The sequence below is a fragment of the Meleagris gallopavo genome, chromosome 28, assembly GCF_000146605.3.
Source record: "Meleagris gallopavo isolate NT-WF06-2002-E0010 breed Aviagen turkey brand Nicholas breeding stock chromosome 28, Turkey_5.1, whole genome shotgun sequence".
NCBI classification, from domain to species: domain Eukaryota; kingdom Metazoa; phylum Chordata; class Aves; order Galliformes; family Phasianidae; genus Meleagris; species Meleagris gallopavo.
The window spans coordinates 2,367,285-2,394,362 of record NC_015038.2 but is presented as its reverse complement, the minus strand read 5'-3'; the positions used below and the strand labels follow the sequence as shown (position 1 = coordinate 2,394,362).

Genomic DNA, 27,078 nt, shown 5'->3' with positions numbered 1-27,078 from the left:
GGCCGCGCGAAGGATGTTGCGGCTGCGCTGCAAGGCCCGGAGCGGCACCCAGCCGCTGCCCGGCCTCACGGCACACTCCCGTCTCCGCGACATGCAGGCCGCCCTGGCCGCCCTCACCGGCGTCCCCGCCCCGGCCCAGCGGCTGCTGCTCGGCTTCCCTCCGCGGAGCCTCGACCTCAGCGACGGCGAGCGGCGGCTGGGCGAGCTGGGCATCCACTCGGGTGAGGCCTGCCGGGCGGCAGCGCCTGCGCTTTATCATCTCCGCTGCCCCGCGGGCTGCAATTAGTTTAATTAAGCGAGGCTGTGACCCATCGCGCCGGGGCCGGGGGGGGGAAAGGTTGGAGCGGAGCGCCGGGTGAGGCTGCGGGATCACCGCCCTGAAGGTGCTCGAGAACCGCAGGGATGCGGCACCCGTGGGTCCGGTGGGGATGGGTGGGTGTGTGTGTGTGTGTGAGCTGTCAGTTCCTTTCAGACCTTAACGATTCGGTTCTGTGCCGATCTGTGCGCTCAGCTCTCCGCTCTGTCCGACAGGAGACACGCTCATCGTGGAGGAGGACGCATCCAAGCCCGGCGCCGGCTCTCCGGTCGTGGCCAAGAGGATGATGGCGGTGAGGGAGGCGATTCCCGTGCTGGCCCGGAGGGTGGTACCAGCTGATAACTCGTGTCTGTTCACCAGCGTGTACTACGTGGTGGAGGGAGGTGTGTACGACCCCGGCTGCGCCCCGGAGATGCGCAGCCTCATCGCACAGATCGTAGCCAGCGACCCCGAGGCGTATTGTGAGGCAGTGCTGGGGAAAAGCAACAGGGAATACTGCGACTGGATCCGGAGAGAGGAAACCTGGGGGGGAGCCATCGAGGTTTCCATTTTATCTAAGTTTTATCAGTGTGAAATCTGTGTGGTGGACACGCAGACGGTCAGAATCGATCGTTTCGGGGAGGATGCCGGCTACACCAAGCGGGTCCTGTTGATCTATGATGGGATTCATTACGATCCGCTCGAGCGTAAAATCCCCGACTCGGACGTTCCTCCCCAGACCATTTTCTCTACCACTGATGATGTTGTTCTCGCACAAGCCTTGGAGCTAGCAGACGAAGCCAGACGGAAGAGGCAGTTCACTGATGTGAATCGCTTCACGCTGAGGTGCATGGTGTGCCAGAAGGGACTGACGGGACAAGTGGAAGCCAGAGAACACGCCAAGGAGACGGGACACACCAACTTTGGGGAGGTGTGACAACCTGCATGAGGATGGTTACATCTACTACCTCACTCATCCGGAATCAAATTCTGGATTTCCAGATAAGCTGTATGTAATCACAAAATTCCGTTCACAGAGCTTGAAAAGCGTATTAACGATGGCCAAGATGCACAGGTTTGTGGGGTTAGTGACTTTTCCAACTGATTTGAAGTAGGTTGTCTCCTCGCATGCTAATTTAGAGTCATTTGGCAGGTGAAATACACTGGCAGCTAAAACCTGATTTCTGAAATAATCTTCTCTTTGTGTGTGTGCTCTGAGTGGCCATACAGAACCAGGCTTGTTCAATACTAGAGTAAAAAGCGAGCCTCTAAATTACAGAATTAATCTATTAGCATTATGTTTTCAGGGTAATTAAATTAAGGGTTTAGGAAATGTGTATATCAGCACTGTTTATACTAAAAAATAGACTCTGCGCATAGGGTGCAGAGTTTTTAGTGGAAAGAGCATCCCTAAAGCTGCCCTACACTATGTTACTATCAGAAGTAGAATGTATTGTTTGTGTGAAGTCACGGCTTTAGAGAAAGAAGTGGCCTTTAAGCTTTAAGATAGCCTTCTTAAAATTAACGAGTAGGTGGTTAAGTGTTGAATAAACTTATTAATCCTCCATAGGTAGTTTTTAGTTGCTTGGAAAATAACTATCAGCCCCTTGGTGTTTACACTGCATTGGAACGTAGGCATGTTACTGGGAATACTTGGGTTCTTCTTAACAATATCTCAAATTCTGGCAGGAGGGAAATACAGTAATTAGGGAAGTGTCTTAATTTGCATCTGTTCAATACATTGGAATGGTCTTCATTTGGCTGTAGCTGATCTCACGGCCACAGTGTTACTAAGCTGTAGCAGATTCCAAATACTGTAAATTAGCACTTTAAGGTATAGTTCTCAGTTGTTTTTGCTGATAAGAAGTCTTACCCTTTTTAGAAGGACGGAGTAGTAATCCAGAAGGGAGGCTCGAGGTTTCTTCATCTGCATTCTGCCTTAACGTGTTTGATTTGTCAGCGATGACTGTCGAGGAGCAAGACTTTAATTTGGATAATGAAGGATGCAGTTGAACTGTCAGAACAAAACAAGCTGGGTGAAGCGCCCTACTTCTCATACTGCTCAGAATCAGGGAAGGTGGAATTGATTTCGTCAATCTTACCTCACAGCAAAGTTGTGAGCTTAACAGTAAGTGCTTTGAGGTCTTTTAAAAGGTGCTGTATAGGTGCGTAGTACTGAAGGGGATTTATTTTTTCCTTTGTAATGCCTGTAATACACATTTGTTTTAAGGAATTTTACAACGTTCTTAGCCTTCTATCACTCTGTTTCCAGTTACCTCTCTTGCCCTCCTACAAACGGAGAGCAGGAACGTGCATCTTCAGTTTGAGGCAGAAACAAAGCCGCTTTCCAAATGGAATCAATCTTAGTTTTAAAGGCCTCCCTTCATTGAGGCACGTAGCTGAACTCCTGCTGAGAAAATCCTGCTTTCTGTAAGCAGCCAATTCCATTGAGGTTCTCAGCTGAATTGGACTTTGAAATACTGAGGGAATCTCACAGGAAACGGAGCGTAATTGTGTGAATGCTTTGCTAAATCGAGGCAAGAATAATTAAGGATAAAGAATAGAATTGCCAAAAGCACTATGGACCAGTTTTCATTTTATCTCAGTATTAAAATACGTGTTCACACTGTTGGGAGTTTCCAATAGAAAACCACTTTGCTTCCAGTGTTAAACCACATTTTGCTTTTCATCCATCACGAGAAAAAACAAATCCTTACCAACAGCCCTCGAGATGCTTATGAATCTAAAGAGGGAACTTGAAGATTACACCAATACAACGACTTGAGACAAAATGCTGTCTAGGAATGAGACCAAGAGACTTTCGACCCTAAATCATGTTCTCAGCTTTCACACTGAAGAGGTGAGGTGCCTGGGACGAGGAGCTGTTCCTCACCGTTTGCCATCTGTTACATGGACAATACCTACCTCAGAGAGGTGTACTTTGGGTGTCTTTGAAACAGAAGTGCTGTAGAAGAAGAAGATACGTATTTATTGTCTGCCACGTTTGCAACGGCGTGGAATTTTGGGAGCAACACTTGGAATTTTTTAGCTTTGTATCTTGGGTGGATTTCTGAAAGCGCGTCCAAATACTTTTGGGGAATTATTTCTCAGCTGCAGTATTTTAAAATTTCAAATTAGTTGTATTGAATCTGGAGTGTTTAGCTTTGCTTTATCATGTCTGCATAGCAAATCCACTAACAGAGCAGGAGTTCCATGTGAGGGAGATGCCTCAGTGTCACCGCTTGGATGTTTTATTGAGTTGCCTAGAAAATAAAATCCCTTTGGTTTACAAAATATCAACGGGACAGCTGTAATTTGTGTTTGTAAACGTTGATATTATTATGTGCTGACAAAGAGCAAATAACTGGGGATGTGGACAGAGCTGGAGGAGCTCCTGAACTGCATTAAAATGGGGAGTTGTAAAAGAATGGAACATTAGGGGTTTTTTTAACATCTTTTTAGCAGTGTTTATCTGCCCTTAATGATACAGCTGTGGAAGTACCACAAAAATGGGATCCTGGCAGCAGTGGGGTGAATTTCTGAGCATTGCTGATACGTTTGCACTGAACTGTTGTTACAGATACCTTAGAATAGACGTGTTGTGGGCTCAGGTGGTGGCAGGCAGCCTGTACCCATCCACAAAGCCTGTGAGCTATGGGTGTGTGTCCTTACCAATGCCACTTATTCCCATGCAGATTGAAATTAAACACCAATTTCCTCACTGAACGCTTCAGCACAGAGGTCAGCAGTTACTCAGGCCCTGGAAAATGAAATTCTGACTTCAGAGGTGGGCTTGGTAGAAGCTGCATTGTTCACGTTGGCTTCCTTGCCTGCAGTAGATCTTAATTAAGCGAAGAATTTCAGTTTCCCAGTGCCTGCCTGGCCACTTCACCAGCACTAAAATCCTTCCTTAAATAAGTAAAGCCTGACACCTGCATCACGTGGCCTTTTACAAACACTGTATTGTAGGAAGAGATGCACATCTCATGGGTTTACCAGCACTTTAAAAGTTGGTCTGAATTTACATGCTCAGCAGATATCGAGCGAGGACTTCGCTCTGTCAGCAGCGTGTTCCTATTGCAGCAGAGCAAATGGTGTTAGCAAGTGATTCTCAAGTCTTAATTACCACTGTAATACAGCCTTCCACTTCATGTACCATCAGTGCAGACCATTTGGAATGATATATTTCCTTAAACACGTAACTTGAACTGCAAAAATTGTCGATGCACCAATAAACATGACTGATGCATGCACCCTTGTTTAGTGTAGTCTTTGCCTCAGCTCTTGAATGCCAGGTTTTTGCTCTATTCACTGTTGTTCCACCAGTGTATTTTTTTTACAGCCTTCACATCTGTAGCGCAGTCTTTGAGTAATTTATATCTGCTTTCCTCTCTGTCTCATTCACTTTTCCCTTTGTCACTAAGGGATGACCACATCATCAAGAAGGGCTCAGTCCCACAGCCCTTTTAGGATAAATCTTCACTTTCAACTTTTCCAGCAACATAAAATATAAAGTTATATTTTCAGCAATGTAGTTTTATGCTTTTAAAAGTAAAATACCTCCTTGATGTACTCGGGCATCAAGAGGAGTGACCAAAGAGTTTTATACTGCTCTAGAATTGTTTGTGCATTTAGATGTACAAGTCATTAAACAGACTTTAGGAGTTCCCTGTTTCAGTAACATCGTGTCCATTTCATGGAAGCAATTGCCTACATGGGCAATATTAGGAGGAAATCAAGTATGTGTTTCCCCAGCTATAGCTGTGGCTTGCTGGGATAATGGCATGGCAACTTCAGTTCTCAAAGCAGCTACTTTTCCATGCCTTTAATAAGTGCTTAATTCCTCATATGACTTTGAGAGCAAGGGGAAAAGCAAAATTCTCCTTGGAGCTGATAGAGCATGAGTTTGTGCATGATTCCTTGGTTCTGGACAAGTTATGCAAGAAGAAATAGCGGGGAGAAGACAGAAAGAAGGAGCACCTCCCTGCGTGGAACAGGGTCAGAACTCACACTGCACCTCCTGTTCCCTTGTGGCACCTGCAGAGGAACATCCTATTCCCACCCCAGTTTTTCAACAGCCTGTTCAAATACACAACAGTGCAACAGCTGAGCTCAGACACAGCCAACAGAGCCCTCAAGAAGCTGCAAAGGAACACAGTGATCATCGTTCCGACCACGTCTGACCTGTCAGCATTGTTTGCTTTGTCACAGAGGAAGCAGGAGTGACAGGGGACAGGCAGCAATGAGGGCAACATCTGATCCCAGCAGAACTCTGCTGACTGCCTTGCACGCAATGCCACGTGCCCATGGGCCAGGCAGCCCTGCACCAAGCTCAGCTCAGCCCCGTCCCAGCAGGGGAACTCTTTCATAAGAGGAACACGACATTTTCAGCTTGCTTTAAGGAAAATTGCAGCTCTTCATCATACAAATTAAATGTCTGCCTGGGTTGTAAATGAAGCTGCGCCTTCAGTCTTACAACCACCATCAGGTTTGACTCTGTGCTGGATGGAACGCAATGAAGTTCCTTTCAATTTGCTGAAATTTCACTCCTCTGTGAGCAGCAGACGGGTTTTTGTAACAAAGCAATGCAGTAGGACGGTTAGCAAAATCAGGTTGGCCAGGACTGCAGTGCCCTTGTGGATTATTTTTAATCAGTGCCTTGGGGAAAGTGCTGGGAACTGCATTACACAGCCTGAGCTGCCTCCTCGTTTCTCATGTGGGGTTAATGCTAAGCGAGCCATGGAGATCTCTACCTCTATTCTCTAAAATTGAGATAAGAAATTGGGTTCCTTCTTAGTTCACAGCCATACTAAGACCTCCTTATTTCTCTAAGCCAGTGGGTTACCCAATCTCTTCCATAATTACTTTGTCAGCACGCGTGGCACCTTACAAACAGCTCAGTGTGAGGGGAGGCTCCAGCAGCCCTCCAGCCAAACCCAGGTCATTATGTCAGCAGGTGCCTTATCTGTGCGGATGCAGTTCCTCCGTGCCAGACCTGAATCACCCACACTCTGCTGTTTGTGCAGAGGGCGAGGCACGAGGTGCCTGTTAGCATGCCAAAGTTCTTTCACAGCATTCTGGAGAGTTTTCTTTGCATCACTTGACTATTTGCATAGACTTCATACCACGTACGTGAAATCACGCTTTATTTTGAGTAGCAGCTGGTTTTGTTTGTCAGAGGAAGAGTGTAGAAAAAGATCAGGTTCATTCCAGGCATCCATGCTGTACAGAAGTCAGCTCTCAGCAGCTCAAGACTTCTCTTAATGGAATAGGATGTTTTCTCTGATCTATATAAAGCGTTTCAGGCAGCAAGCTCTATAGATTACATGGCATAGGTTTAGGTCCCAGTGCTGTCAGCATCGTGCTCTCAGCACACGGCCTCTCCATCAGGAGTGCTTGTTCAATTCTCTGTGTTTCCAAGTATGTAACAAAACATATCTGGTTTTGCCATGCTTCCATGTCCTAAGCAGACTCAGAACCAAAGGCAACTAGACAAAAGCATCACAAACCAGGCTGCTCAAACCACTGCACCACCCAGCACTGTGCCAGTGAGTGCATCCAGAAGCACTAAGCTCTACAATCCCAGGCTGCTGCACTGCTCCAGCAATGCAACAGCTGCACTGAAAGCACCACATCCGCATCTCTTACCTTTGCTGTGTGACTACAGGAGGGCAGCACTGGCATGGGACTCCCCACACTCTCCAGTTTCCCAATCTGCTGTGATTTGCTCCTCGGCCCACATGGCCCTTTTGTAACAGGGACAGCTGTGGCTTGCCAGTGCTGCTGGGAAGCTCTGTGCCCACTCATCCTCTTTCCCTCCATCCTTCTGCAGCTTGAAATAACCCATGTTTCCACTTCCCTGTTCTATGTAGCAGGGCGCATGTTGCAACACACTATTTAAAAAAAAAAAAAATCATTAAAGCATGAAAACTTGAATGATGGCTGGAATCTCCCCGCAGGGTTTCTGCTGAGATATGTGCCATTTTCCTGGGACTCTCCCCCCTCCTTCTACGAAAGAATCCCTGTAAAGTGTACAGTGGGATAACACAATCTCTGGGAAAGCTTTGGTGATGCATGAGCCTCATTCTGTTCCAGCAACAATCTGTACGCTCAGAGCTGGGAAGGAACCAGGTCTTGCACCAAGCTGAGGCACCCGATGCCCCAAACCACGGAAGAGAAGAAACCTGCTGTGCGGCAACGCAGCACCCAGCGCCAACACCCGGCGAAGGGCTTAATCACTGCCAAAAGGGCGTTTTGGTCAGGGCCTCCAGATGTCAGCGAGCAACTATGCTGCAGAACAGGATGTCGGATTAAGGAGTCTCCAGTGAAACCCGTGCCGAGGCCAGGAAGGGAGGGTGCTGGGTGGTGCCGGGAGCCCGCAGCCGCTCGCTGGGCTCTGCCCCCCCCGGGCAACCCATGCAGAGCTGCACACCCGGCAGAGCAGGGGCTGTGCTGCACCCTGACCCCAGCCCAGCTGCAGGAAGGATCTCCCCGTGTTCGGGTTGGGATGAGCGTGGTTTGGCTGTGCTGCAGATGATGGGCGGGCTGCTGCCTGTGCCCTGCGCAGCCTTATCAGTGCTGGGAGTTAATGTGTAACCTGCCCGTGTTTGGTTAGCACAGAAAAGCAAAGACGTGCTGGGATAGACGTGGCCAGGACAAGGATTTGGGCACCGGGGGACGTCGGACATCCCGGTAAAAAAAGAGCAAAAATCTTTATTCTTTCCTGCTCTCTGCTCTCTCTGCTTTTCCTGCTGAATGTGGTTGTGGTGAAGAGCTGAGTGCCTCTGCCCGGGGCACGGGGCTGCGGTGCCTTCATGTTGGGGACTTTGCTTTGGAAGGAGAAAGAGTGGCAGAGCTGACACACCAAATGGCACCAGGATGGGGACTGGGGGGGGCTGGAAAGTGGTGCTGGAGAGCTGTGGGACACTAGTAAAACTCATTCTTAGGACAGCAAACTCAGTTCTTGAAAATGAAATGTGCGCCCTATTTGATTAAAGAGGAGGAACTGGAGAACTGCGCCATCGCCTTCGGTCACCCTGGGGTTGGGATCCGTCCCACTGCACGGAGAGGCCAGGAGCTGCCTGTGCTCTGTTTCCTCGTGTTCTTCGTGTTTAGGATGGGGCCCTTTGTGAGTGGGTGTAGGGCATCAGAGTACAGCTGCAAAAAGCACTGACATTGGTGAACACTGCTGGAGAGCTGCGATAGAGCTCTGGTAGTTGCACCGGGATTAGAAGAAAGTAACTTCTTCAAATAAAGCAATCAGCGTTAATTGCTACCCAGCAGTTCTTTGATGTCTGAGGGCTCGGCAAGCTTTGCAGAGGACAGTTACAGCAGATATTGCAAAAGCTGCCCCAGCGAGTTTCAAATAAAAAGTGGCCTCTTGGAAAACCCTTTTAGTGGGAGAGCACATGAGCAAGAAACAGCTTTTCAAGTATCCTTTTAATTTACTTTAAACACTCGGTCGAATGTTTAGTTTGTGGCTAACCTGTTGTTTTTTGTAAGGAGCGAACTGCAAAATCCTTCTGAACCATAAAACCTGAGATTTTTCAGGGCTGGTTTCCTCTTTCCCTCTCCTGAATCGGATGAATGTGTCACAACCATAATCTCCTCTGAGAACAGCACACAGCAGAATGAGCCCCTTGTTCCTGCGCAGCTCCTGACGCTCCCTGCTGAACTTTGCCTCCTCCTGCTCGCACTGTTTAAATGAGAGGGCTGCTCAGATTATTTCTCCCAACGTGCTGACCACCAGGAATCAACTCAGAGACCCCCATGTGGCTGCCCCTGCTTGGGTCTGCTTGCTTTGCAGCTGTGGCATTGCGCAGAGGATGCTGCTCCAGCATCAAGTTCAAGCGAGACTTTCGCTTCCCTGTTTTGCTCCCTCGGGTTTGTGCAGTGGGTAGGAAGCAGTGCAGAACATTGCAGCAATCCTGTGGGTCCCCATCAAGCAGGCAATAGACTCTTGCTGCCTGGAAGCAGACTTATATTTCACACTACAAATGGTGTGTGCAGCAAGGTTATGCAGCTTGGGAAGGCTGAAAATCCCCAGCCCCAGCCTGTGCTTCCCAAGAGCTAACAGCTCTGGCTATAAGCTTCTCCAAATTCAAAGAACTGGGGGTAATTCTGCTCCAAAAACACTGTTTCCTCAGCTGTAATTTGGGCAGTAAATACTACAAAACCCAACCTGAAGCACTAAGTTCCTCCTGAGTGGAAGCATTGGATCTTCCAGGTTGTGGGCGGTGAAATCTGATTTTTGTGGCATATTCCAATTACAAAAGAATTCTTTCAGGGTCTGACTGTCTTAACGAGCAGCCAGATCTGCTCGCTTATCACCAGATCTAATTCCCTGATCCTTCTACCAAGAAAAGCAGCAGTGTGCTCCTGTGGCCAGGTTGCAGCACAAAGAGCTCCTCTGTCTGCCTGCAAACAACTGCTCCTGCGTGGGCCTGTGTGTGCTGGGGAGGGCGTTTGTTTGCTGTGCTCTGCAGCCCTGCTCTCATCTCCCAAAGAATGGGCGGTGCAAGCAAAGAAAGCACGTAATTGGTGGTGTCAGAACCTTTTGGAAGATTAATGCTTTATAGATACAAGTAATTATGGCTTCTGTAGGCTGCTTTGTCTTTTCTCCCGGGGGTGAAGCTCTGTTTGCTGTGCATGCTGTGAGTGTAACATGGGATCCTGGGGTCCCTGCCCAGAATGATCTTGCACGTAGAAATCCCAAGGGCTGCTTGTTGTTCAGTGGGCACTGGGTGGATGTGGAGGTGCTACCAGCCATGGGCAGGGCTCTCCGCTTGGGGTGGAACAGCCCTGTCAGTGCTCCTCAATTGCAACAGGTCAGTGTGCATGCCTGCTGCAGGCTTGCAGCTCCTTCCTTTGCTCAGGAACCACATCTCCAGGGTGATTAAATCATCGCCCTCCTTATGGGATAGGTTCTCCAGGTCTTACTCCATTTCTAATACATTTGGAAAAAAATAAATCATTTCCAAAGGTGCTTTCAAAAATGCTTTCTCCTTGCTAGGAGCAGCCTAAGAGCACGCACATTTGCACGCAGCAGCCCTGCAGCCTAACACATCTCCTCTCTCCTGTCCCAGCCCACACTGCAGCCCGTGACATGCCTGGGAAGGACCTGGGGCTGGGCATGGCTGCCTGCAACTCAGACAGCTGTGACAGCATGGTCAGCACAGCCTCCAACCACTCGCAGCGGGTAAGTCGTCCCATTGCGCTCTGCCCAGGCATGGCTCACTCCCTTCAGCATGAGATTTCGGTTGGATTTCTGCTCAAAACCACTGTGGCAGCACAAGGACCTCACAGATCCTGACCCCAAAACGCTCACAATCTCTCACACCTTCATGGCAGCGATCAAGCTCACTGCTTGTTTTCTTCAGGGAATAACACCAAACTGCGGGAGCCCTTGGCACAGCCCAGGGGCAGGGCAGGTTGTCCCAGCACCAGTAGGATAACTGGGTCACGGTGGCTCCAACGAGGGTGACTGCATCAGGAGAAGGCATCGAGCTGTACTCCTCCCTGGTTGACAAGAGATGGGTTTAGGAGTTAAGGTGGAGATGAGCTGGGACAATGGGTGTAGATGTGCAATTTTTCATTATCTGTTCCTTAAAACTTGTTTGTCTCCAAACACTGATTCCAAGATTGATGGCTTAATTACATCCTGTCTGACTTGGAGCATAATTGATATGTGCTAGGACAGAGCTCAGTCCTGGGCAGATTTTCCATTTGATGTATTGCAAACCAGAACCAAACCCTCTAAAATTTATTAGGGATGGACAAACTGGTTGCAGTATTGCATGGTGCAAGGCTTGGGAAGGCGCCTCTCTGCAAAACAACTCCACCTGGAACAATTTCTCCCCCATGGTTGTTGATCTGACACATGCTCCATCCTTTCCTGCACTTCAGCTTTTTAATGATGTATATTACATGTTGCACTTTGACTTGGCACTTCCACAGTGATCGTATCTCACGATGCTTGAAATGCAACAAAAATTAAACAGGATCTCGCTGTGTTCCTTTCAAGGCTGTGATATCAATGGTAGAACAAGGAGAGACACTGCCATCACACTGTGTGATTCTGTGATCCCCAGATAAATAAAAGCACAAAAGTGCTTTTAGTTCCTATCAGTACTTTTCTTTTTTTCCCTTCTTTTCTCAGAGCGATAACAGCTATGACTACTTATCTGTGGAAGAGAAGGAGTGCTTGATGTTCTTAGAAGAAACCATTGGCTCACTGGATGCAGAAGCAGATAGTGGAGTTTCCACTGATGAGACTGACTATGCAGAGGCCTCCCGGCTGCCCAGGGCACGGCTGAAGAGAGACTCTGCTCCCCAAGGTAAGCTGGGAATTGGGCTCCAGCCCTATTTGCAAAGGATTTCCACACTGGGGTGAGCTTCCTTGGCAGGCAGGGAGGGAGCGTTGCCCCAGTTTTATTATTTGATAAGCAAAAGCCAGATGGCTTTCATCACTCCATGGGTGAGAGGAGGCTGTGTGTGGTGGGATATGTAGGGCACCAGCTGCGTTCTCCCAGGTGCTGCATGTAGGAGCTGCTAGCTGCTATCTAATGTGGCAAACAGAACTGCTGGGCAGAGCTTCTCTGCTTGTCATTACCAGACATGAAGAAGCGTTGTGTAAATGGTAAGATATCCTGTGTGCATGTGCAGCACAGTGCATGATTTCTCGCCTCTCTCTGCCTAGATCTGGAGAAGAGGGCTCCTCCTGGAAGCTCAGCTCAGCAGCATGCAGCTGACCAGAAGGGCACTGAGGGCTCCTCTGGCTTCCCAAGCTCAGCTCCAGCAACGGCACCAAGCCCAGGCTATCACAGCCTTCCTAGGAACATCACTGCAGCAAATGCACAAAGAGCAAACAGAGCTGATGGCAAAACAGATGCACGCACCATGCAGGACTCGGTGCCACCGGGTAAATCTCCACAGGAGATGGGCAAGGAGGGCAGGCTTGGCCAAGCTAACATGAGAAGAGAGGTGAGATCCCTGATCATCCCACCTCCAGCTCCCTTCCAGGACAACCAGGAGAGCCATGCAGAGCAGTCACAAAGCAATGGCTCAGATGCCAGAAAAGACAACACAGAGGAGAGTTGGACACGGCCCCGTCCAGCCCTGGGAATGGCTGCTGTCCCCGGTCCCACATCACTGCCACACCAAGAGATGGGACAGGAGACTGCAGCGCTTCCTCAGAGCCAAGCAAAGCACCCAGCAGCACAGGAGGTCCCGCAGGACCCCGAAACCAAGCGTGGGCCTCCCACAGCCCCCAAACCACGAAAACTGCCACCAAACATTATCCTGAGAACCAGCAAAGCCAGCCCAGTGCCGCTCGGTGCGGAGCCTGGCCAGAAGGTGAAGGTACCACCACCATCACCCGCCGGCTCTGCTGGAGACACTGCTGCAGAAAAGCAGCATTCAGGGCAGCTCGACCCCAAGGAGAGGGAGAAGGCCCGGCGGGAGGCCCTGGAGAAGCTGGGGCTGCCACAGGACCTGCAGGAGCCCTGCGCCCGACCCGGCCCTGTGCCACCTCCCTGCAACCAGGGCCAGGCAGCACCGAGCACAGCCCCAGCGGGTCGGGCCATGAACTTCAAATCCAACACCCTGGAGCGCTCCGGTGTAGGGCTGGGCAGCTGCATGGCCAAGGAGCCGGGCGTCAAGGGCAGCGGCTCGCTGGGCAAGATGTCCTTCATTGAGCGGCTGGCACCCAGCTTCCTGCGCAGCAGCAGACCGCGGCCCGCATCCCTCAGGGCGGGGAAGGACTTTGCTGCACTGAAGGAGCCCACCGAGGTGGAGAAGAGCAGCAAGAGAAGGTCGAGCCCGCTGCCCAGCTTCCCCCGGCCGACCCGCTCCTGCGTCAGCGTGAAGATTTCCCCCAAGGGTTCAACAGAGGAGCACCGGCGTGAGGCACTGAGGAAGCTTGGCCTGCTGAAGGAGTAGCGTTGGGCGAGAGCGAGGAGCACAGCCTGCAACCCTGCGTGGTTCTGCTGGATGAGCACCTGCTGCTGGGACAGCTCGGGGGGCAAACGTGGGGCCTGCTGCTCGTGGAGCCGCTCAGGACATCGTGCCTAATAAAGTAGTGCCACTTGTATAGGATGTTTTGTACACGGCGAGATATGAGCTGTTTGAACAAGTCAGCAGCCAGTGTGTGGCTGGGGCATGATCTACAGAATCATTAATGCATTTAGGGGCTGTCATGAAGGGGAAGCTGTGGGTTTGCTTTAAAAGGGGCTGCCTATGGATGAAGGCTCTCTGCAGAGAGAGACAAGGTTTTGGTCTCTGTGATATTTGTGATGCTGGTGCTCGATGGGGATGGCAGGGTTCTGCTTACAGGAGGAAACAGGGAAACAGCTGCTACCTCCAAACAGGGAATTTGTTCTGGAAAGGCAATGGGCTGTGAAAAATGGACTTGCCTTCAGAGCTCTGATCCCTTCACTCAGAGCTCAACCCCTCCTCTGACATTTAGACTGCACTCTCTCTCCTTGACAATCATTTGCACCCATAAGTCGAGAGCCTGGGGCGTGCAGTGCTGGGTGGGGGCTGGATGCTGCCCATCTGCACACCAGGAGCAGCCCCAGCTAGCCCATGTCCCCATGGCATCCACACTGCCCCTTTCTGCAGATTAGAAGGAACTTCAGCAGGGCAGAGAGCCTCATTAATGAGGGCAGCGGGATCAGGTGCTGCTGCAGCTGCTGCCTCCTATTGCTGAGCCCAAAGCCTGTGGCCCCAGCACAGCTGGTGTAGGGAGCTGCAGGGATTGCTGCTTTTCTTGCAGAGACATGCTTGCTTCTGTCCTAAAAATACTCACATATTATGTGCAGAGACCCAGAAACAGAACAAGGAGATACTTGGTAGAGCTGTGGTGGGTGCTTGGCTTCCTCAGGGCGTGCAGGAGATGGGCAGGAGAAGAGCAAGAGCGGTGGTGCAGGGGTGAGGTGATCGTTGGGCTGGATGATCTCAGTGGTCTTTTTCAACCTCTGAGTCTGTGATTCTAAGAACAAAAACAAAGCCCAGGTTCAGCCAGACTCCAACTGGGCTCCTGGGTTCTTGGTTGGGTACCTCCCAAAGCAGATCTGGTACTTTTTAACTCTGGGCATAATTTGCTTGATTTGTGTCTGAAGCAAAATTACAAATAATAATTACAAATAATAATAATAATAAAAATAATAAGAAAGTGAGCATAATATTTACAATATAACATGAGGAGTTGGTAAACATGCCCTCAGTGCCTTCATGCAGACTACACAGTGTGTTTGCACATCACAGCAATGTTTGTAAAGACCCAAACACTCAACGTTGCATTTTGCATTGGCTGTGTATCCACTTTTTAACTATCCATCCCACAACACTCAGACGTGTCATTTCCATGTCTGTGTGAGTCTGTCGCTGCCGGCCCAATTAAAGACACTCTTATATACATCTTTCATTACAAAGATCAAATTCAGGAGAAGTGGTTTGATAAGTTCTGGTCCCAAACCCTCCTGACTGTGGTCCCCATGGGCACAGTGCTCAGTGTGGGGAGCTCACAGCCTGCTGATGCAGAGCAGACAGAAAGACAAGCTGAGCCCAATGCACCCAAGTGCCTTGCAGCATTCAAATGAATGCATTTTTCTCGGGTTGTGGTTTGTTTTGCTTTACTTCCCAGTGATGCAAACTTACCTGATATGTCAAAACCAAACTCAAACAACGTCCTTCATTCCTGCTCTTAAAATCTGTGCTCAGCAACCACCAGTGAGTCCATCAGTCCCAGTGAGCCACTGCATCCCCCTTGGCAGCACAGGCAGGGTGAACACACTCCTGTTTCAGAGAGACCCCAGCTGTTCTTTGTTTTCCAATGCCCTTTAGCTTTGAAGTTCAGTAAGAGGCAGGATGGGTTATTATTGCTGCTTACAGAGGGGTTTGTGCACAGTGATAACACCTGACTTATTTCAACAACACTGCCCTTGCTACTATTTAATCATTAACTCTGATGGGCACTGCAAAACAAGCACAGGCTGTTGTTCTCGTTTATTAACAAACAGCACCTTCACAACTGTACACTGGGAAAACAAACTGGGGGCCCAATATGATGCCCATCCACAGTGCATTAAAGGAAGCATGGCTCAAAGGAGCTAATTCTGTAAATTATCTGAGAACCAGCTCTTGTTTAGTAACAGGAGAAGCCATCACTGCCTCCATGCAGTCCCTGCCTCTGCCTGCTGGCACCACCACTCTCCATAGCCATGTCCTTCGCTTTGTGAATAATGCTGAGAAAATATCCCTTCTTTCTTCCAGCTCTGCTCTATTTCTCTCCTTTTTCATCTCAAGGAGGTGGGGAGTTCAGGTGTCCCTGCTTGACAAGCTGGGGTCAGCCTAGGACACCTGGGGACCTCATACCCAGGTGAGCAAAAGGAGCAGCTGGGTGCTATCACTGTTTGTTACTAACCCTTCAAATCACCTCGGTCAAAAGCAATCAGCCTCCACCCAAAGCATCTTGCCACCCCACTGCTCATCAAAATGACTCAGGATGTGTTACCCGGTTCAACCGGCTGCTCTCAGGAGAGCTCATCCAACAGCAACACCGCTGCCTTTGGTCTCACCCTGCTGCAGCCAGAGCTCACTCCTAATGCAGGCACAGCTGCAGCAGTTGGAGTGCAGTGTGGGGACAGCGGGGACGTGGTCCCACTCCCTACTATGGGGCTGTCATTCTGCTGCAGCTTTGCATACCAGAAGTCCTTCTCTTCACCTTTTGTAAGGGGCCCATGGGATGCCAGGCTCTCCTGGTGGCAGGTCACCAGGTTTTGTCGCCCGTGCAATGTCCCACCAGCAAGGTGACAGCATACAATGCACCAGCGTGAGCATCCTGGTCATGGGGAAGGGAGAATCCAGCACAGACAACCCATGAGTGCTCATTCTTCTGGTGCCTGCGCTGAACCACTCCCATGCTGGACAAGGCAGTGAACAAACAGAGCAGCCTTAACCCCTCCTGTGCGGCTGGGCTCCTCTCACCTGCTTCCTTCCCTCACGGTGCCCTTCCCTTTCCCACCAGCTGGATGCTGAGCCGCGAGCGCAGCCCCTTTCTACAGGGAAGCAAATGCAGAAGCATTGCCGTGCCCCACCCTGTACCTGGAAAAATCAGGAATCTGCATCCAAATAACCAGAAAAAAAGATAGAAATCTACTCTCCAGAAGTGTTCTTTTCCCAGCTGTGACCTGCAAACTGCACGTCTCCCCACCAGGGCTCAGCAGCAGCATCCTGCTGCCGTGACAGATCCGCGGCAGCGACACGCGGTGGCAGTGCGCGACACGAGGTGACGATGACCAAACCCGATTCCCTCCGCCCGCATCCATCCCAGCGCCGCACCGAAGGGCAGGAGCACGGCTCCCATAGCAATGCACGGGGCGTCAGCTGTTCTCGCACTGATGTCACGCAGATGGCGAGGGAACGGTTAGGAAACAGAGGGAAAGGCAAGAGAAAGGAAGATGTGGGGCACTTAACCCAGTGCCACAGTTAAAATGAATTCACAGAATCAAAGGACCGTAGGGAATTATTAACGTCGGCGTGGAAGTAGAGAGGCTTTGTCTTATCAACAGTAATAAAACAATTACGAGGGCAACCTTTGAGCACACGGAGTTCTTCCCGGACTGAGGCACCAATGGAGCTCAGACCCTTCACTGCACCTCCTGAGCTGAGATCTCTGCTCACCCATGGGCATCAACTCTTACCCCAGTGATAACCCATGGGGTCTTGCAGGGTCACTGCTGCTCCATCATCTGTGTGAAATCCCAGCTGCCATCCAGGTGTCATCCGGACCCATCTGAGCCCCAGTTGTGGCTTCCCACAGGGCAAGGACAAGGACAAGGAGTTCTGGTTCTCACCTGCAGCATGGAGGTGTTTCTCACCCTCGGTTTTATGTGCCACATTTTATTGCAATCCAATTGTTTTGCTATCAATGTGGTAAAAAACAAATAAATGCCCTTTGGGAGACTGATATCACTGAAGCTGAATCGGTGTTGGGAGCTAGTTATCACACAGGTTTGGTACAAAGCAACAAAATGACTGCAATTTAAGTCATCAAACAACGATAAAGAAAGCAAAACTACTGGATAGAGATACACCTTCGTCCAGGGAGAATCTAAAGTGCTTCAAAAAGCATGAGGCTTCAAAGCATACCTGTGCCCCAGAAGTTTGAGAGTCCAATCTTTGCACCCTGGCACGTTGGGCAGGGCAGAGCAAAGCTTTCCAGCAAATGACATCTATTGGCTTTGCCATGAGCACCAAACCACCTGCTGCTCTCACATGGAGTGTGATGTCCTGCAAAGCCTGTGGGTATGGGGAGGGCAGAACCAGCCTGGGGTGTTTCCAGCATTGCTGTGTATTGACTGTGCTTCAATCCATCATCTTTATTTGTAGGGAAAACAGAGCAAAGTCTGCCACAACATCACAACTGTTGCTATGCACACTTCTGCCTTTCCAGAAGGGCAGTGCAACCCACCAACCAACCAACTTTAAATGCACAGCAGTTAAAATGCAGCACAATTAAATTAAGAAAGAAATTAATCACTACAAAATGACTGAGAGATCATGAAGATATTCTCAAGTAAAGTCCACGTGCCTTAGTAACATGCTGCTTTGATTTCTCAACTTTGATCTCTTTAGCTGATTGGCAATTTGGTTTAATCAGGCCATGTTGCAATGATCCAATATAATTTCCCTCCATTAACATGATTATAACTACCTGGAAATCACAGCACAGCAGTGCAGCTTTTAACACTGTAGAGCTGGGCTTGCTGCAGTGAGAAACTTTAACAACTGTTGAGGCAGAACACAGACTTTTGTCCTGGAATCTTTGAGAGTGTGGTGCCAGAGGATGAGCATTGGGGTGGTTCAGACTGCAGAAGTGGGGTGAAACACGCACAACGTTCATTCTTGATGTTAAGTTCTGCCTAAAGGCCCTTCCCAGCAAAGGGCATTTCAATGCTAGTAATTAAAAGCCATTCCTTTGTGCTACAACTTTGCATGTTGTCTGAAGCACTGGGGAATTCCTCTCGAACTGTGCAGTTTCTGCTCCTGGCTTCTTCATTGGTTTCCTTTCCATCATTAAGTGGCTAAAAAGGAGCACTCTTCAGGTTCCATATTCAGTACATCACTGTCATTTCTCCTATTTCTGTCATTATTCTGGCTGTCTCCAACTTGCTCAGCAATGCACTGCTGAACCTCAATACAGCAAAATCATTATTAACTCTAAACATCATTACATTAAAAAAAAAAGAATTAAACATCAAGAGCTGAGCGGAGACCTGCAGAGGTGCAGATCAGAAGCAGAAGCATCCTAACCTAAGGTGGGTGATCCTCACTTTGCCCTGAAGTTATTGCAAAGAGGGTGCAGTGCTACCACACAGCAGCAGTGTGCACTGCTCTGATGGATTTCACTTTTGCAAAGGATGGATGTCAGTATGCAATAGATCTGCAATGTAAAGTTGTCATCTGTAGTGCAGGAAGAGTGGCATAACCCATTTCTGCTTAAATCTGCCATTGCTTCTAGAGCTAGCATAATTCTTTCTTTCCTCTCCTTAAAGCTATCAAATGGATTATTGCATTTTTGCAAAGAACACACAGAAAATTGAGGTAGATGAGGCAAGTTCTAATGTACATGGAGAGATGCTAAGCAGTTGTTATGGAGCAGCAGGTAACTAGCAGTGTTCTTGGTGGTGGAGGAAGGGCTGTTTAATCAGACGGGTGCAATAAAATTGGGCACGCAGACATTTTCACTGCAGAAAACTGAACTGAAGACAGGAAGAAAAAAAGATGGGATTTATAATATTAGCTCTCTTTCTGCTATTTCTGTCGCTTTCTGTTATTTGCTGGTGGGCAGTGCCTAATTTTGCTGGTTGAGAGTAAAACTACCCAAATCCTGAGGCTGAATGAGAACCTTTGCACAGAAAGCTGTAAATAAATAAGTAAATGAATGCAGCTCAGTGACCCAACAGCATTGCAGTACAGATGCACAGATAGGACAGACCTGCTGGATGTGCTTTGCTTTAGATTCCATCTGATCCAGAAGTCGTTTGCAGCATGGGATGCACCCAGAACTCCAGGCACATACCAGTCCTCAAAGCTGCCAATCATGTGCAGCTCAGTGTGCCATAAATAACCCAGAAAATGCATGTTTGGTGCTGCAAGTAGAATGCATGTGGCTGGCACTCAGCTGGAGTTGCTCAAGGTAATTGGACCTGGAAGAAGCAAGATCTCCTTTTTAATTAGCATTTTCGTGGCGGTCCTGGAAGCACAGCCCAGGCATTTCCCAGCCCGGTGCTGACACTCTGCTTGTTGCTTCAGGGTAGGAAATGGAGGAGTGAACGAGTGGGGCTGTGAAGCTGTTGTATGGGATCCCAAAATATTGCAGCTGGGTGATTGTGCAAGCGTGGCACCCACCCCTAAGGAGGCTCAGAGCTACACCAGCCTGCAGACACTTCACATCCAGGCACTAATGGCCAAATGCCAGGAAGAACTTAGCAAGTTAATGCCAGCACAGAATGTATCATATAGGAAGAAAACCTTTTAGAATGCTAACCTGAGTTGCCAGCAGCAGGGCCAGCTAAATGATGGAGCTTTGGGAAAATTTGTGACTTCTTCATTAATTTTTGGGTGCCAGAGCTGCACCCACTGCCTCATACACTGGGGGAGAATAAAAACAAGGGGAACTGCCCAAAGAGGATGCAGGGCCAGCTGCACTGCCACAGCACTTCTGTCTGCACTGAAAAGGGAAGAGCACGTTTCTGCTGTCCCAGCCACACTTCCCATCAGCAGAAAGGCAACTGGGGCAGAGAGCTGGTTCTGAGCTGGGTTTGTAAGCCCCACAGCTGGAGGGAGTGCAGCTGGGGAGCTACAGGAGAGAAGCACATAATCCCAGTGCAAGGTGTGCAAAGTATGCAAGGTGAGCAAGACATGCAAGGTGAGCAACGAATGCAAGTTGTGCAAGGTGAGCAAGGCGTGCAAGGCTCAGGGAGTGAGATGCTGCATGGACCAAACCCACATCCAGGGGCACCTACCCCACATGCTGCTGCCGGGGCTCAGCACCATGGCTGGAAATAAGGCTCACGACAGCACTGCATTGTGGCCATTTCCTTATTCCTGTCTCCAAAATGCTTTGAGGTTAGCTCAGTGAGTTAGCAAGGATGAAATAAATCAATTGGTTTGTGCCAACTTCAGATTTGAATCATGGTGAGTGTCAAGTAAATCTCAAAGAATTTTAGTAGGGACTCTGTAGTATGAAATTCCAGTAATCGAAAGTCAATTTTTAACTTGCACAAGGAAGTAATTCCCCTCTTAAACACCCAAACATCACTTCTAAATCTGGAAATGGATAACAGCAGTCTGCCCAAAGGTTTTTTGCAAGAAGTTCAGTTACAGGTAAGTAAAATTAAAAGGTTAGAAAGATAATTGCACCTTACCAGGAGGAGCATAAGGCATGCTGCTGGGATTTTGCACTGAAAAAAAAAAAGAAGATAAGCATGTTTGACGGCCCCAGGTTGGGCTGCAGAGGTCTGGGCAAGACCCAGTGAGGTGCCATGGGTCACGGCTGTATCTGGGCTTGGTAATCACCATTGCCATCCTCAAACTCCCTGTGCATGCCTTTTTGGAGCTGTTCAGCTCTGCAGATCCAAACCACAATCTCCCTTCTGTTTGCTCACAGGGACACCAGCAAAAACCATTACCCAAAATGAGATTTGGAAGTTTGCCAAGTGAACATTCGAGAAGGGCAGACATGGAGGTTCTCCTCCTCTTTTTAGCTTTGCTGCAAGGTGAGTCACCAGGAAGATCTGCAGGCACAAAAGGTTCCTGCTGGAGGTTTACTGCTCCCCATCACTACAGAGCAGGATGGCCAGGGCTGGTGGAGCTTTGCATCTGGCATCCTGCTTGGGATGGTAAGGTTCCCCATCCACATAGATGTTCACATCTCTAACTAATGCACTTCTTCCCTCCTTCCCCAAAGAGCCAGCCTCAAGCACCTTGTATGGGCCCAGGTTTTTGACAGGTGCAGTTGGAGGGTCCATCACCCACCAGTGCTTCTACTCCATCACGCCTGCCAACAGGCATGACAGAAAGTTCTGGTGTAAAAGGAAGAGAGATGGGATTTGCTACACCATCATCTCCACCACCAACTTCATCGCAGAAGACCACATGGGCCGAGTGGCTCTGGAGGACGTCCCTCAGAATGGCACCTTCATGGTGACGATGACACAGCTGAAGGCAAGTGACACAGGGACCTACCGCTGTGGCATTGGCCCCACCAACAGCAACCTCTACGTCAGCCTGAACCTGACGGTGTCAGCAGGTACAGTGATGGGACAGGGAGAGGGTCAGGCCCCCTTTGCCACCCTTTGCTTTAGGCAGTCGTGGGCATAAAACCCACAGATGTGACTAAAGTACCAACGCAAAAGGAGGTGACACCCACCCTCTCTGTCCCTGCAGATGTGGGCACGCAGAGGCCAGTTGAGCTGTTCCTTGGGGAGCTCCGTGGCTCTGTCACCATCCCCTGCCCACCTGGTGACAGCTGGGGTGGCACCAGGAGGCTCTGGTGCAGAGTGGGGAGAAGCAGCTGCATCCTTATTGCTGACACCGACGGCTATGTGGGAAAGAGCTATGAGGGACGGATCCATATTACCCCCCAGGAGAGCTCCGGAGCATTCAAAGTGCTGATAAATGATTTAAGGCCAGAAGACATGGGGCTGTACACATGTGGGATGGGCAGCCCAGCTGACTGGAACAGCTGGCAGATGGTAGCCCTGCAGGTTACCACAGGTAAGAGGGGGCTCTGGGGGGCTGCTGTGTCCCATGGGTTCATTGCCACATCAAACATCATCATGAACTTCTCCTACCTGCAGTCCCTGCCCAGCCCCGGAGGGCGAAGTTTCTGCATGGCAGGGTGGGGGACTCACTGTCCCTCAGGTGCCACCACGACCCTGCAGGCAGCTACACCAGCAAGTACCTGTGCAGGTGGCAGAAGGCCAGCTGCTCCCTGCTGGTGGACACCGATGGGTTTGTGCACGAGTCCTACAAAGGGCGCATATGGATCAGCAGCAGCATGCAGGACAGTGGGACCTACACTGTGGTGATGAGCCATCTGCAAGAGGAGGATGCAGGGTGGTACTGGTGTGGGGCCAGAAATGGGCATAGGGAGCACACGACCTCCATGAAACTGCTCATTGGGAAAGGTAGGCGATGGCTGGCTGGAAACACAATCCTTCTCCTTTTGTTAATCACTCTTCCCCATATCCCTTCATGGACACCCCCTTCAAATGCTTTCCTTTGTTCCGTGCATAAATGTAGTGGCATTATAAGAAACATTTGAGCTTTCTGCAGAAATCTAGTTTGTTTGAAAATATCATTGATCATTCACAATGCAAAACACCAGCACGTGACATCCTGAGTGCAACACGTGCAGCATGGAGATGTGCTTTGCTCTGAAGGTTATCTTGCAGTTTTAGGAACCTCAGCATGCAAAAACAGGGATGCAATTCACTCTTCAGCTATCAGAGACAGGAATAGTGAGGTTGAAGTAGGAAAGTTGTCCAAGTATTGATGGATTTTCATTAGTATTCCCAAATTGCTTTCTATAATTGAACTGGTCATATGATGTTGCATTTTTTTTTTCCATCAGCAGACTTGAAATGAGATGTGCAAATCTTTGGAAATTCTGGAATGTTCTCTACAGAAACAACAACAACAAAAAAGAATAATTAAGCATCCAAACCATTTTCTTTGCAGAAACCTTCACTTCACAAAACCCAGCAAGGCACAATTCTGCGAACCCCACTTTGCCATTAAGGTCATCTTCCAACCGTATGGTGGCACAGAGGAGCACCACATGGCCAACGTACACCACAGGACCAACAGACACCACGGGGCCAACATACACCATGGGACCAACAGACACCAATGGGCTGACATACGCCATGGGACCAACAGACACCATGTGGCCAACATACATCACTGGGCTGAGACTCACCACGAAGTTGGCATACATCACGGGCACCAGAACTGAGGGCACCAGCCCCCATCCACCAGTTCTCCCCCCCAGCACCTTTGTGACCTCCCGCAGTGACACCTACAGCCAGAGGTAAGTTCATGGCCACATTTCCCATAGCCATAACCTTGGTGCTTTGCTTCAAACTGCCCAGTTTCCCTGGGCTCTACACAGGCGGTGTGCACGCTGCAGATTATGAACTCTGACAGAAGAGAGTAATTAGAAAAGCAGTAGGCAAGATATCTCATGTCCATCTGTGGTGTGGGTCTTTGAACTTGTCTTGAATTTTTGGTGCTGGTCACTCCTGTAGATCAGATGCCAGAGTCAATAGATGTGTTCCTGCCTGTTTTCCTTTGGTTAGAATGGAGACAGGACATTAAGCAACAGCAGGCTTGAGCAATAATGCTGGTGAATCAGTAGCTGCCTCATACTTTACTGCACACCTTAATCCCAGTCACTACAGGCAGCCTGTAGTGCACTGCAGTGTTTGGGTGCATTGCATAAGGACCTATCTTTGGACGAGGTTAAACATAAGGCCATGAGCTATTTTGGCCAGTAATTACTCCAAGGCACTTCTCTACAAAATTGCTGCTCACCTGGTGATTTTAGCTCCTGTGCTTCCTGCTAAGCAGGACAGCTGCGAACTTTTGGACCCTTTCCCCCACCTATGGCACCATCCAGCACCAGTGATTTGCATAGCTGGCACAGGAGCATCAGATACTGCAGTATCAGTTGTAACTGAAGAAAAACCACAAAGTCCACAAATCCATGCCGACATCTTGAGCAGCAACCCTGCTCACCTTAGAGCTTGCATAAAAAGCACCATCGCTCCGACCCCACTCTCACTGCTTGCAGCCTCCTTCAAGTCAAAAAGAGCACGTTGCTAACCTCAATTCACAACCCTGTATTGTGGGTTGGATTCTTCACTGTCTGTGTGTCAAACTCTATTAGCACTTATGGCATTTTTCAAGGAGACAGCACATAGATGCTCTGCAACAGCATGAGAGCCTACAAGAGCTCATAGAGCCTGAACCTTGCTTGGGAGTTTGCATGATGAAAATAGCTCCTTTTCCTTTTGGAGGGGATAAGTCAATGTGAAATACAAACCCTGCATGGTAGAGCAGAGGTAGCTGTAGAAATTACTTCCTCATAAGCCAAACTCCAGATCAAATGACTTCAAGTCTGCTTGACTTTGTTGACTGTTCTCCTTTGAGTCAGTCAGGCTATTTGCTATAAAATCCGCAGCCTGCATTCAGCTGCCCAGTAATTGACTCAAAATCTTATTTAGTTTCAATGGTTCCTCTTTCCAGCTCATCGGGCGAATTCTCTCTGCTCTCCGTTGTGATACCAGCTCTTGTTTTGCTGATTTTCATCATTACCACTGTTCTTGTCCTTACCAAAATAAAGCTTCGTAAGGAGATAGGTAAGTTGGCCAGACAACACCTTTTGGGTTACAGTTGTTTCTTCTGGAAGGGCTTTGCTTGCATTCTTAGGGAGCAGCACGTTGAACAAACAGCCTTACAGCTCCACAGTGCTTGGAAACCTTAGCATAAAGGGCAAGGACACGGCTGTGCTCTGCAAGGACAAACCTGAGTCAATGGGTGCACAACAGACCAAGGTGCTGGAAAAACTCTTGCCAACAACAGGCAACAAAAAAACAACACACATCTCATGCTGTGTTTCTAGCTAAAAGTTTAGGGCCATTACTCAGCGAGAAGAGTGGTGGATACTTGATCCAAATGTATTATTCACAAGAATGAGACTGGGAAACAAGAAGCAAATCCAGTATCATGCTCATAGATGCAAGTAGGCGTTGGAAGAACTTTTCCCTCTCCCACATACGTGTATTTTGTTCAGGAGAAGAAGAAAGCACCCTGGGACAGACAGAAGCTGTGCTGGTGCAGACTGGACCGAGTCCCACAGAAGGACAGGGGATGGAGGAACTCAGCAGCCCGGACAACACCAATGGATGCAAGGCAGAGTCAGGCAGACATTGGTGGGTGTTTTCCTGCACCTGGCGCTGCAAATGCCAGCTGCCTTAATAGGAGAGTCACAAAACTAATTCTAAGGTGGCCTGTTGTTCAGCGTATAAAACATCTCTGCAAGACAAATGTTGAGTTTGCATTCCCGGAACTGCTGCCTTTATCCCTTACCAAGAGCCATTGAACCATAATCTTCAAAATAATTTGATTAAATCCTACACAAGGCCTATAAATTTGTGTTAGTGTCGATTACAACTCTTGCTGACGCATTATGAACGCGTTATCGCTCTTCCTGCTTGCTTGTTTCAACAAAATCTGATTGCTTGCAACCTCTTGCAGTATTATACAGAAGCAATCCTTGATCAGTGTTGCAATCATATCATTTTTTTTCTGCCCTACATATGCAGGATAATACGTGCTCTCCTCGGAAGGTTCGGGCAGACAAGGTTGTGTGTAAGTGTCCGTTGTTGGGTAACATGTGAAATTGATGGGGCTGTCATGGGGGACTGGTAACCTTCAGAGAAATACTGCTGTAGAAAACACCCACGGAGACATTTCCAAGTATACCCAACCTGTGGAGATTCGTATTGGTGAAATATACTTCTCCATCACAAAAAAAATATCCAAATTACTGTCGCAGTGGTTCAAGAAGATTGGTGATGGCATTTCTTGTTCCTGCCACAATGCACTTGGATCCGAGCTCTCTGATGCTATAAGCAGCTGCTAATATTTCAGAGGCAGACTGTTGCAAAGGGAAATTGGTTGTGACAACTTGTGCCCTCTAGAACACACCAATGGGTGGATGCTTACATCTTTCCTCCCATCTGAAACATCCATCGACTTTGATCAGAAGCAGAAAGCAAATCTACAGACATCTACAAAAGCATTGGGATAATGTAGTGTAGATATCAAAGAGCTGAGCATAAAATCAAACACTGATAAAATCACTTCTAAAATTGCTGTAAAAGCACTAGCATATAAAAGCTTTTTTTTTTTCTTTTTTCACAGAAATCCTTCAGTGAAAAATATTCTTTCCAACAAGAATGATGAAGGGAACCCAGGCAGAACCCTTTCTCTCAGAGCACGATGTACATAAGCTCAGAAACTTCTTTACTGAAAGGCAAACTACAGCTATAACCTCGAAGCATGCAGCACTTCTTCCTCGCTCCCTATTCTGCAGCCAAATCCTTCTTGTGTGGTTTGTAGAGAACAAAGCAACTAGCCATGCTGTTCCTGTATGCCATCCTGTCTCCTGTAGAGCAGAGCACCCCAATGGGGAGCTGGGTATGGAATGGAAGGATCCTCAAGCCTGCAGGTCTGACTCTTGGCAATCCTCATCCCTAGGGATTTGTTTTGCAAAGCACAAACCATGTCAGACTTCAGTCCAACACCAAAGATTTCAGCCCAGCAGCAGCCCAGACTACATGCCATACTTCAGCCTGGAGAGAGGGGGGAAAAAAGAAAAAAAAAAAGTAAAGTAAGGGTTGTTTGTGTTCTGGAGATGCCAAAGTGCTTTGGCACCTGTGACTTGGCAAGACGATGCTTCCTTGTCTGTTAAAGCAAATATATTTGCGTAATTCCATCTTGTTCAGAGACAAAGGATCGGTTTTACCAGAAACTTCAAGGGCAAAGAAAGAGGTTTGGATAAAGAAGCCGTTAGTCTGTCAGAAACTGCCTCTTGTCCAAGATGCCCAAATGGCTGCAGGCCCTCACCAGCTGCTTTCATCCGGGGTTCCTCTGCCTACTGCTGTTCCACCATTTCCAGCTCCTTCCAAGCACATCTCTGTGCACGG

The 27,078-nt window shown here is 48.8% G+C and overlaps 3 protein-coding genes and 1 long non-coding RNA gene across 5 annotated transcripts; 3 read left to right on the top strand and 1 right to left on the bottom strand.

Annotated features, from left to right (window-relative positions):
• The first annotated feature begins 6 nt into the window (after positions 1-6).
• On the top strand, positions 7-4,550 carry YOD1 (YOD1 deubiquitinase). Its single transcript, XM_010724178.3, has 2 exons — positions 7-221; positions 532-4,550. The coding sequence occupies exons 1-2, from the start codon at positions 14-16 to the stop codon at positions 1,230-1,232; spliced, it is 909 nt and encodes a 302-aa protein (XP_010722480.1). The 5' UTR covers positions 7-13; the 3' UTR covers positions 1,233-4,550.
• A 2,728-nt stretch (positions 4,551-7,278) lies between these two features.
• Positions 7,279-13,631, top strand: C28H1orf116 (chromosome 28 C1orf116 homolog). The gene is made up of 4 exons (XM_010724179.3): positions 7,279-7,987; positions 10,381-10,493; positions 11,454-11,631; positions 11,994-13,631. Exons 2-4 carry the CDS (start codon positions 10,401-10,403, stop codon positions 13,232-13,234), a joined length of 1,512 nt encoding a protein of 503 aa, XP_010722481.1. The 5' UTR covers positions 7,279-7,987; positions 10,381-10,400; the 3' UTR covers positions 13,235-13,631.
• LOC116217470 lies at positions 13,279-17,042 on the bottom strand. The gene is made up of 3 exons (XR_004162063.1): positions 14,954-17,042; positions 14,103-14,285; positions 13,279-13,362 (listed from the first exon to the last, which is right to left on the bottom strand). It is a non-coding gene; the product is annotated as an uncharacterized LOC116217470 (long non-coding RNA).
• A 1,468-nt stretch (positions 17,043-18,510) lies between these two features.
• On the top strand, positions 18,511-26,739 carry LOC104914489 (polymeric immunoglobulin receptor). 2 transcript variants are annotated; one of them, XM_031556965.1, is made up of 10 exons: positions 18,511-18,615; positions 20,970-21,078; positions 21,270-21,611; positions 21,749-22,078; positions 22,162-22,491; positions 23,045-23,396; positions 24,614-24,726; positions 25,161-25,299; positions 25,693-25,738; positions 26,294-26,739. In XM_031556965.1, exons 2-10 carry the CDS (start codon positions 20,997-20,999, stop codon positions 26,330-26,332), a joined length of 1,773 nt encoding a protein of 590 aa, XP_031412825.1. In that variant the 5' UTR covers positions 18,511-18,615; positions 20,970-20,996; the 3' UTR covers positions 26,333-26,739. The 2 variants fall into 2 exon arrangements, with proteins under 2 accessions (XP_031412825.1, XP_010722483.1); XM_010724181.3 differs by lacking the exon at positions 26,294-26,739 and having other exon boundaries at positions 25,693-25,831.
• Positions 26,740-27,078: the final 339 nt, after the last annotated feature.

Excerpts from the sequence above, each read along its gene's own strand:
- LOC104914489 (XM_010724181.3), top strand. The coding sequence starts at position 20,997 with ATGAGATTTGGAAGTTTGCCAAGTGAACATTCGAGAAGGGCAGACATG. Across the intron at positions 22,492-23,044 it reads GAAACTGCTCATTGGGAAAG|AAACCTTCACTTCACAAAAC; the intron begins GTAGGCGATGGC and ends TTTTCTTTGCAG. Across the intron at positions 25,300-25,692 it reads GCAGAGTCAGGCAGACATTG|GATAATACGTGCTCTCCTCG; the intron begins GTGGGTGTTTTC and ends CTACATATGCAG.
- YOD1 (XM_010724178.3), top strand. The coding sequence starts at position 14 with ATGTTGCGGCTGCGCTGCAAGGCCCGGAGCGGCACCCAGCCGCTGCCC. Across the intron at positions 222-531 it reads CGAGCTGGGCATCCACTCGG|GAGACACGCTCATCGTGGAG; the intron begins GTGAGGCCTGCC and ends TCTGTCCGACAG.
- C28H1orf116 (XM_010724179.3), top strand. The coding sequence starts at position 10,401 with ATGCCTGGGAAGGACCTGGGGCTGGGCATGGCTGCCTGCAACTCAGAC. Across the intron at positions 10,494-11,453 it reads CCTCCAACCACTCGCAGCGG|AGCGATAACAGCTATGACTA; the intron begins GTAAGTCGTCCC and ends TTCTTTTCTCAG. Across the intron at positions 11,632-11,993 it reads GAGAGACTCTGCTCCCCAAG|ATCTGGAGAAGAGGGCTCCT; the intron begins GTAAGCTGGGAA and ends CTCTCTGCCTAG.